The sequence below is a fragment of the Entamoeba dispar genome, genomic scaffold, assembly GCF_000209125.1.
Source record: "Entamoeba dispar SAW760 scf_1105229458309 genomic scaffold, whole genome shotgun sequence".
In the NCBI taxonomy this organism is placed as follows: domain Eukaryota; phylum Evosea; order Mastigamoebida; family Endamoebidae; genus Entamoeba; species Entamoeba dispar.
This window is the reverse complement of record NW_001853128.1, coordinates 5,023-13,902: the sequence shown is the minus strand read 5'-3', so window position 1 is coordinate 13,902 and position 8,880 is coordinate 5,023. Positions and strand designations below refer to the sequence as shown.

Here is an 8,880-nt window from a genome sequence, read left to right as displayed (position 1 = left end):
GATCAACAATAAACCAATGAACATCATATTTTAAAGAAAAGTATCCATTCTTTTTATGAATTACTGATAAACAATAGAAAATAACTCTACAAATATACTGCCATGAAATAACATTTCTTGACCGTTCTTTTGCTAATACAGCCATCCCTTTTTGGCATAATGGACAAAAACAAAGTTTTAAATGATATGGTTCATTATCTTCTAAAACAGGAGTAGAATCTATCGTGTCAAATACTGGAAATTTTCTAGTATTACAATATTGATTCATTTGAGATGTTTGCATTAAGTTAATGAGTAGTTCAGCCTTAGATCTGATAAATAACAAGCTCCACGTCATTTGATTCTAATTTTGGAATCTATTTTGAAAAACACTATTTTTTCTCTTTTTTGTAACCATCTTTCATATATTGCTTCCTTTTTTTCTGTAAATTATTTTAATTCTCCCGATATTTTATTACTTTTTTATTAAAATACTAATTTTAAAATAAATCTATTTAATTTGTTGGAAAACTACTGAAAAAAATCCACGTCATTTGATTTTATTTGTTTCTTTACAAACAGAGAATTTTATTTTTATAATTTAAAAGAAAGGAAAATTTTCTATTTCGTTGGAATAAATTTAATATTAGTTTTTTAATTAAAACTATTTAAAAAAAAAGAAATTTAAACGTTGAATTTCCTAAAATAATTTATGAAAATAAAAAACAATAAATTTTTATCTCAATTTTACTAATAAAATATAATATTATTTAAGAAATAGGAGTGATGAATTATTTTCAAAATCTGAATGTTTTAACTACTTATGATTTGAGACATAAAAAAGACAATGAAAACAATAATCTGTATGACATTCTCTACAATGAAATAATAAAGAGAATTTGTTTTTACCAAAGACCTGTTGACAATAATCACATTTCCACCACTTACCAGGATAAAGAATGGAGGGACTATAAACATAAAGTGCATGAAGATGAAATGATGGGATATAAAGAGATTCAAAACATTGTTTACAGTAAGCCATAACACATTGATTACATCTAAATAATTTGTCATTATTTTCTTTATGACAATCACAACACTTTCCTCTACTTTCATAATCTGGTTCAAAGGTATGATTTAAATGATGATAATGAGCAATGACTTGATGATAACAAGATGCACAAACATCAAACTCGCACTCATCACAATGATACATTAATTCATTTCTTAACGGTTTAGAACCACATAAATCACATTTCCACCACCCATAATTTTCTTTATATACTTCAAATGGATCTGTAAGAAATAATGGATGATGGTGTATCAAATGGCACACTTGTTGTTGTTGAGCATTCATTTTTGAATATAAATACTTTATAACACTTATAAAATACTTTTGTTTAGAAAGCAATTAATAACAAAATCAATCATTAAGAAAGTAATAGAAATAAGATTTTACTTTAATCAAAATAATAGTAATATAATAACTCTAAAAAATAAATTAAAGAAAGTTTATAAACAAATAAATTAAAACTTGTTTTTTTTGTATTTCAAATGAATTGATTTGATAAAATAATCATTACGTAGAAATAAATATTATAAACTTACTTTCTTTAGAACACAACGCTTACTTCTCCACTTGATGTTAAATAACGATCTGGTAATGTATTAGTATTTAATGTAAATGAAACTCGTTGATTTCTTGTTACTGGAGTAGATGGTTGTGAAACTGTAGGACAATGAATTCGTCTTTCGGAAACACTTTTGATACATTTATCCATCCCTTCTTTAATGCTATTACTTTGTGTATCATCTCTTCCTTCAGAAAGAGTTGATGTATTTCTTTGTTTAGAAGTTGACCTTGAAATATCTCTAGTAACAGAAGATGAGCCAACAACGATACGAGTGAAATAAATAATATTCATCATTTGCTCATTTAATTCCCTCTGAAAATTTTCATTAACTACTTTTAAATTATTAGTAAGCATATTAATATCAGCATTCTTAATCACTTCAGGAATTTGAACACCTGCTAACTCAACAAGAGTTTCTTGATTTTTAATCATTCTAGCACAAAGTAATTCTTGAAAGGTTTCTAAATCAATAGGAGTGTATAAAGGTGCATTTGGAAAATAATTTCTTACATTTGGATTTTCTAATGTCTTTTTAAAAAAAGATTGACATTCTTGGAATCGAAGTAAAATTTTTAGTGAAGTTTTTAATGAATTAGGAGGGGCGTTAATTATAGTATCGAAATAAGCTTGTATATAACAACATAACCTATAGAATGTAGTCGTTAATTCTTTAATAAAGAAATTTATTATATATAAATGGAATTTATTAATAAAGAAACGTGGATTATTCCAATCTAATGAAATGAAATTAAGAAACATAGAAGTTAAAGTATCTAACACCATGAGCCTTACCGATTTAAATTTATATATTATTAACTAATTAAAATAAATGGAAACAAACTAATAGTTTGATCATATGATTTATCTGAATGAAGAGTAGATACTTTATCAAGTGTAATTGATTTATCTAAAGCAGTAGAATCATCAACATATAAAGAAGTATATAAATCAAGATGATTTGAAAAGACAATCATTAACTCTTTTTCTTCTTGTGTTTTATAATTTACAGGAATATGAGTAATAAATTGAACAGAGTTTGATACAATTTTCATTAATAATGCATTATCTGAGTCATGTTTAATAATAATAAAAATAACACAAAGAAGGCGAAGATATTCATTAGTACTCAACTTACTTTTAATACGAGATAATATCTCATGATTTAACAATTGAGATGACATTAAATCTTTTTCCATTTCTTTTAATTTTTTTAACAATATTTTTTGGAATTTTTCCATTTTCAGTTTTCAGTGCTTTATTAAGTAAAGACTCTTCTTTGGGTACAAATATTTTAAATAATGACATTGATTAAAACCGTTGGTATGTACTAACTTTTTAAGATCCCTTCTTTCTGTTTTTCAGAGTACTTCTGATGACATGGAAGAACGTTCTCTGTCCTGTGTTTTTTTTTAGGTAAGTCGAAAGTTAAAATCATCTTCAGATTTTTATTTTCTTCTACGAAAGTATTATACATAAAACTATTCATTACTATTAATTCTATTCTTAATTTGCCTATCATTCCTTCTATTTTTAAATGAACCAATAAAAACTATTGAAAAACAATTTTCTATTATTCTTTAAAATAACCCTTTTTTCCTTTTTTTTTTTCAAATTTAACCTTTTCCAAATAATCTTCAAAATTCAATTTTCTTTTTCTTTCCTTTTCATCTCCATTTGATTTCTCAGATGGTTCTCAGAATTTTCTTTTATGATAGAATCTTCTTGTGATCTTCTTTCTGCACCCAAGCAATCTATTTAAATAGTTTACATTATTTCTATTTTATTTCTTTTAATATTTCTTTGTTTTCGTCTTGAAGATCTTTATAATAAATACACTTTCTCATATAACATAAAAACAAATAACATTATTGAAAAATGTGACAAAAAGTCAATAAATTAATTTCCAGTTTCAATAAAGAATGTATCTTCAGGATTATATAATTGAGCAACAAGACGATAAATATAAGATGGTGAAACACCTTTTCTAAAAAGTTAATAAACTTATTATTTAAGATGAACTGAAGACAAATTTAAAACAAACTCATTTGTTATGAATAAATTGATCCAATCAGGCTGTATATAATCGAATGTAGAATTGATTACCCGGACGTATTGAGCCTCTTTTATTTGGTATTCATTAACAACAACAGTTTCATCTACATCTAATTTCTTTTCAAGAACTTCTTCAAGTCCAGTAGTTGTACGACCAATAGCTGGTGTAGATAAAATTACTGGTGTTATTGGTAATGGTGATTGAATTAAAGAAAATCCATTTGAATTTGTTGGGAAATTTGGACAAATTTTATAAGTTCCAGTACATACATAAACTGGAACATGGAAATGATTAGCTGCACTACATAAGTTATAAGCTCCTGAAGTAGCAACGAGTCCACCATTTGCAAAAACTGAATGACATCCTAGAATAATTTTATTTACACGAGGTAAAATGCTAAATAAAGATGATTCAGAAATTAAATGTGATTGAATTCCTTTGGCTTTTAAATCATTAACTATTTCTTTTTCTTCGTGTCGTTGTAAACTTTCAATAACAATAACATTAAATTTTCTATTTCTTTTTGCTCCAGCTACAAATTCTAATACAGTTCTTGATTTACCATATAATAAAATAGTATCGTTATCATTAATATACAACTCTCCTTGTTCTGCAATACTTTCATAAAGTGTAGATAATTCTTGTTGAAATTCTTTAATCATTTCAACTAATAATTCTTTATATTTAACCATATCAATTGTACTAGTTGTTTGATGTTCAAATGTTAATCTATGTAATTCATTTGCTTGTACATCAAAATCTTCATTTAACATACTTTTTTCAACTTCTCTTGCCATAAACATAACACGTCGAACAATATTTACTGTAGCATATTCTGATTGCGTTCCTATTTGAACATATTTACCAATTCCTTTTAAAACATTCATTAATTCTCCAGGTCTTTCAAAATGCTCTCTCTCAATAAGTCTTGACAACAATGAAAGAATTGGAGAAGATGACTGATATGCTCCATATACAACTCTATAATTTATTATAAATATATAACATTCTTAATTAAACTTATGTAGATAAACTCAAACCCTCTTTTAATATTTTGAACAATCTCTTGAACTCTATTAAATGTTGATTGATACTTTTGCATTCTATTAATTTTTAGTTTTTCTTTTCTTAAAAAAAAGTTATTTATAAAAAACAAAAAATAATTCAAACCCTTTTTCTTTTTTTTTAATAAAAATCAATTTTGATTATTCTCTTTTATCTTTATTATTATTTTTGTGGTTCTGACTTTGTTTCTTTACTTAATATCTTCTCTTCTACTTTAATTTCTTGGTAAATTGTATTTTTAATTAGTTCGTTCTTTTCCTCTTTTATTGGTTGTATATTTAATACTTGTGGAATTTTTTTATCTTCAACTTTTTCAACAGGAACTATGTTTGAAGGTTGTAAGTCCTGTTTTATTTGTTCGTAGTTTTCTTCAGATACAACTTTTGTTTCCTTTTCAGATAAGGAAATTTCTTCTTTTGTTTCTTTTTGAATTTGTTCTTGTTGTTCTTCTTCTTTAATTTGGGTAGAAAAAATTTCTTGTTGGTTATTTGTTTTTTCTTCTGAATGAGTATTAGTTGTTTGTTGTTCATTTAATGGTTGATTTCTTCTTTCCTCCATTTCTTGTTCCATCTCTAAGTTGTGAAGTATTTCTTCTTCTTTTGGTTCGTATTGACCCATTGTTCCTTTAAAAAAATGAACAGGATTTTTTAATACATCGAATAAAATAATATGTAAGTTTGCTAATGCATCACTTTTTTCTTCTTCATTTAATGATTCATATGGAATTAAGAATTGATCAAAAAATGAGTGATGATAATGGTCATTAACGATATGAACATCAAATCCATTTTTAAATATGACTGGGCTATTTTCATAACGTACAGGACGATTTTGTGTTGTAGTAAAATAAACTGTTTGAAATATTTCGTTAGATTGAAGATATTCATTTTCTTTAAACGAATAAACTACTCTGTATGATGTATCCATTACATCAACAACATTCTTACCATCTAAATTTTGTTTCATAGAATCAACATTAATATCAATTAATGACTCTAATATTTTTTCATCATTTTGATTTGCAAAGACAATGTCTAAATAACCACTATTTTTTAATGTGAAATACCAAAATTTAGGAATTGTTTTAATAATTTCTCGTAATTGTGCGTAATGAGATGTTGGTGAGTATAATGACTTTCCTCCTTCCCATTGAATAATTTTCATTTCAAGATTATTTTTATGTAACATTGCTTGATATAATAATAACTGTTCGACAACATCTTTTCTATCTAATGTACGAGGTGTTTCTGAGCTACTCATTTATATTTAAAATAACTTAATTAGTCCTTTTGAATACAAAAAGAAAACTAAAAAAATATTGATAAATAAAGAAATGAAAGTACATTTAATCATTTTTAACACCACAATATTCTGATGGAGAAATATCAAATAGTTCAACTAATTTATCAACAACCTCATCACTCAAGTCTTCAAGAAAGATTTGACAATTCCAACATGAATTAGTTGGAGAAATAATTTCAACTACTTTCTTTAATAAATCACTATCTGCTTCTGAAATCTTTTTTAATAAAAGTGCAGGTAATGTTGGTTGGTTTTCTTGTTTAGTTTCATTAAAAACAGAGCTATAACTTGGAATATCTCTTTTACTTGGTAAAGACGCATCAAAATTACTTAATAAATCTTCCTTTTTTGGAAGACGTCCTAAAGACAAATGACTGTAATTTTTCATTTCTTCTTCATTTCCTTCACTAAATATAAGAGCCTCTATATCAATTTATTTTATTATTATAATTAATAAACAAACTATGAGAGTGTATAAAGATCTAACAGTCTATCGGCATAGAATTCAAAAGAATCAATAATCTCTTTTCTTTTGGATTCATCAACACTTTTGTTATTAACAAATTCTCCAAATACAGTTTTAAGTTTTGTAAGAAAAACTTCTAATGATGTTGTTCCAAATATTTCATCAAAATGATCTCCTAAAACATATGAAGTATTAGGTAATGCAATAATCATTTGTTTAAATTTTGTAAGTAAGTCAGTTCTTAAAGGAGGAGGAGTATGGTTTTTGAATTCCATCACATTAATTATTTTTTTATAATTCTTTTTAAGATTTTGATTATTTTTTTGTTTCTCAACTTCACTTCAACTTCGTTTATCCTCTTATCCTTTTTTTTACTTAACTTTTATTTTCTTAAATAAATTTTTCTATTTAACAATAAATAAAATGATTATTATTTAATGGTTTAAATCAAGCCCGATACTGTCCCATTGAAATACACTGCTTTGACACTCACTTATCAAGTCAATGAGGAAAAATACACAACCCATTGCTGACACTTCTTTGAATTCATCTTTGCGTTCTTTTTCTTTTTCATTTTCTTCAGTTGTGATTTTAGTGGAAGTTAGTAATTGATAACCAATCTCAGTAACAAACTCACTGTAAATAGCATCACCATTCATTTTTCTATCCAATGAAACTTAGTTTTCTTATTATTAATTTTAATTTATTTCTTTTATATTTTTGATAAGTATAACATTTTATTATTAACATTTTTTCTACATTCGTAATGAAAGATGTTATTTTTATTAAAATAATTTATTATCAACTAAAAGTTTTAACAAATTCGTTATAAATAAAATCGAATCACTTCAATTAAAAGAAGAAGAAGGCAATAACAGCTGCAATAGCAATGAACATACTTGGAGCAGCATCATCATTGTTATTGTTACTACTGCTCTTATCACTACTTGGGTTAGTGTTATCTGGAGTATTTGATGGACAAATAGTCTTGACACTATCAACACATGATCCACATGCATATTTATTTTCATCAGCAGTTCCTTCAGTATTAGTTTTACACTTATCAGCATCAGCATATGTATATTTAACAACAGCGTCATCAGCAATAACGTATTTGATATTATCATTACAAGTATCTAATTTAATTGAAGTTGAGAAAACAGCTTCATTAACTTCAACAACTGAACATGAAGCATCAGACTCAATACGAACAACAGTAGCACCTTCAACTGGAACTTCTTTAGTAGCTTCAGCAATTACTTCAATTTCATTTGTTTCTGGAGTACCACAACTATTGTCAGTAGATTTTTCAATAACATAAATGTTATCAGAAGTCTTAGCTACAAATTTACTAGTTGATTCACCAGTTTTATCACATCCACCAACTTTATAAGTCTTGTACTCAATATCAGAAACCTTGTTATAAACAGTCTCTACTTGTTCAATTTTAGTATAACTAACTGAATATTCAACTTCATTAACCTTAATTCTAGAATTACTTGAAGTACTTGTAATAGCAAGTGATTTTACATTTTTACATTCATCATCACTATATTCAAATTGTTGGAAGAATCCTCCAACAATTAAGAATTTCTTCTTTGATTCACATTTTGAGAAGAAGTATACCTTTCCATTAGAATCTGCACACTCACCATCTTTACAAATACTACCATCAGCAATTTTTTTATCAACATCAATTACTAAAATATCTCCCTTTTTAGTGCATGTAGTTTTATCTTCAGCTGTTTTACATTTGAATACAGCACCTTCAGTTGCAGATGTCATTTCAATAACTTCAGCATTATCAGCAATAGTGTATGTATTTTCAACTTTTTGAACTACTTGAATTGCAGCAGTGTTATCTTTAGTGAAGACTTTACTTTCATCAACAGTAACTTTTTCAACTGTACATGTAATTTCATTGTATTTATCAGTAATAATAGCTTCAAGATCACCAATATCTGTATTCTCAGCAGTACATTTATGTTGACCAACACCAAATTGAGCCTTAACGAAAATCTTGCTGTCAACACAAACACCAGCAACAACATATTGAGTATAAGTATTTCTAGCTTCGTCAGTTACTTGATCAGTTGGTTCTTCTTCTGTAGCTTCACTCAATACCATAGTGATAACAGTGTTTTCTGGTTTAGTTTCCATTTTTGTTACTGTGACATCTTGATTATCTTCAACAGCAGTTGTACATTTAGCATCTGTGAAGTATTTAATATGATATATAGTAGTTTCTCCTTCAGCAACATTAGTAGTTTCAGTAGTATCAGGATTTTTAGGAGTTTCAGTCTTTGAAAAACTTTAAGATATTTTGCACCATATACAACACACTTAGCACTGGCCTCATCAGTAGCAAGATTTGAAACTTC

General features: G+C 26.5%; 7 protein-coding genes across 7 annotated transcripts, besides 13 other annotated features; all 7 read right to left on the bottom strand.

Annotated features, from left to right (window-relative positions):
* On the bottom strand, window positions 1-337 carry EDI_204820 (uncharacterized protein; the record flags this gene model as incomplete). The annotated part of the gene is made up of 1 exon (XM_001734471.1): window positions 1-337. A coding segment is annotated over one exon (337 nt), but the record flags the coding sequence as incomplete, so codon positions are not given.
* A 109-nt stretch (window positions 338-446) lies between these two features.
* Window positions 447-501: a sequence feature (AT_rich).
* Window positions 502-563: 62 nt separating this feature from the next.
* Window positions 564-586: a sequence feature (AT_rich).
* A 26-nt stretch (window positions 587-612) lies between these two features.
* Window positions 613-753: a sequence feature (AT_rich).
* A 43-nt stretch (window positions 754-796) lies between these two features.
* On the bottom strand, window positions 797-1,336 carry EDI_204810 (uncharacterized protein; the record flags this gene model as incomplete). Its single annotated transcript, XM_001734470.1, has 1 exon — window positions 797-1,336. The coding sequence occupies one exon, from the start codon at window positions 1,334-1,336 to the stop codon at window positions 797-799; it is 540 nt and encodes a 179-aa protein (XP_001734522.1).
* Window positions 1,337-1,445: 109 nt separating this feature from the next.
* Window positions 1,446-1,512: a sequence feature (AT_rich).
* An 80-nt stretch (window positions 1,513-1,592) lies between these two features.
* On the bottom strand, window positions 1,593-2,851 carry EDI_204800 (uncharacterized protein; the record flags this gene model as incomplete). The annotated part of the gene is made up of 2 exons (XM_001734469.1): window positions 1,593-2,386; window positions 2,455-2,851. 2 exons carry the CDS (start codon window positions 2,849-2,851, stop codon window positions 1,593-1,595), a joined length of 1,191 nt encoding a protein of 396 aa, XP_001734521.1.
* Window positions 2,283-2,327: a sequence feature (AT_rich).
* Window positions 2,408-2,444: a sequence feature (AT_rich).
* A 658-nt stretch (window positions 2,852-3,509) lies between the features above and the next one.
* Window positions 3,510-4,768, bottom strand: EDI_204790 (translation initiation factor eIF-2B subunit alpha, putative; the record flags this gene model as incomplete). The annotated part of the gene is made up of 3 exons (XM_001734468.1): window positions 3,510-3,597; window positions 3,655-4,647; window positions 4,707-4,768. The coding sequence occupies 3 exons, from the start codon at window positions 4,766-4,768 to the stop codon at window positions 3,510-3,512; spliced, it is 1,143 nt and encodes a 380-aa protein (XP_001734520.1).
* Window positions 4,649-4,671: a sequence feature (AT_rich).
* A 2-nt stretch (window positions 4,769-4,770) lies between the features above and the next one.
* Window positions 4,771-4,901: a sequence feature (AT_rich).
* Window positions 4,894-5,991, bottom strand: EDI_204780 (uncharacterized protein; the record flags this gene model as incomplete). Its single annotated transcript, XM_001734467.1, has 1 exon — window positions 4,894-5,991. The coding sequence occupies one exon, from the start codon at window positions 5,989-5,991 to the stop codon at window positions 4,894-4,896; it is 1,098 nt and encodes a 365-aa protein (XP_001734519.1).
* An 85-nt stretch (window positions 5,992-6,076) lies between these two features.
* EDI_204770 (uncharacterized protein) lies at window positions 6,077-6,774 on the bottom strand (the record flags this gene model as incomplete). The annotated part of the gene is made up of 2 exons (XM_001734466.1): window positions 6,077-6,440; window positions 6,497-6,774. 2 exons carry the CDS (start codon window positions 6,772-6,774, stop codon window positions 6,077-6,079), a joined length of 642 nt encoding a protein of 213 aa, XP_001734518.1.
* Window positions 6,464-6,491: a sequence feature (AT_rich).
* Window positions 6,775-6,777: 3 nt separating the features above from the next.
* Window positions 6,778-6,824: a sequence feature (AT_rich).
* Window positions 6,825-6,864: 40 nt separating this feature from the next.
* Window positions 6,865-6,938: a sequence feature (AT_rich).
* A 247-nt stretch (window positions 6,939-7,185) lies between these two features.
* Window positions 7,186-7,254: a sequence feature (AT_rich).
* A 21-nt stretch (window positions 7,255-7,275) lies between these two features.
* Window positions 7,276-7,301: a sequence feature (AT_rich).
* Window positions 7,302-7,351: 50 nt separating this feature from the next.
* On the bottom strand, window positions 7,352-8,858 carry EDI_204760 (uncharacterized protein; the record flags this gene model as incomplete). The annotated part of the gene is made up of 2 exons (XM_001734465.1): window positions 7,352-8,800; window positions 8,850-8,858. The coding sequence occupies 2 exons, from the start codon at window positions 8,856-8,858 to the stop codon at window positions 7,352-7,354; spliced, it is 1,458 nt and encodes a 485-aa protein (XP_001734517.1).
* Between the last annotated feature and the right edge of the window lie 22 nt (window positions 8,859-8,880).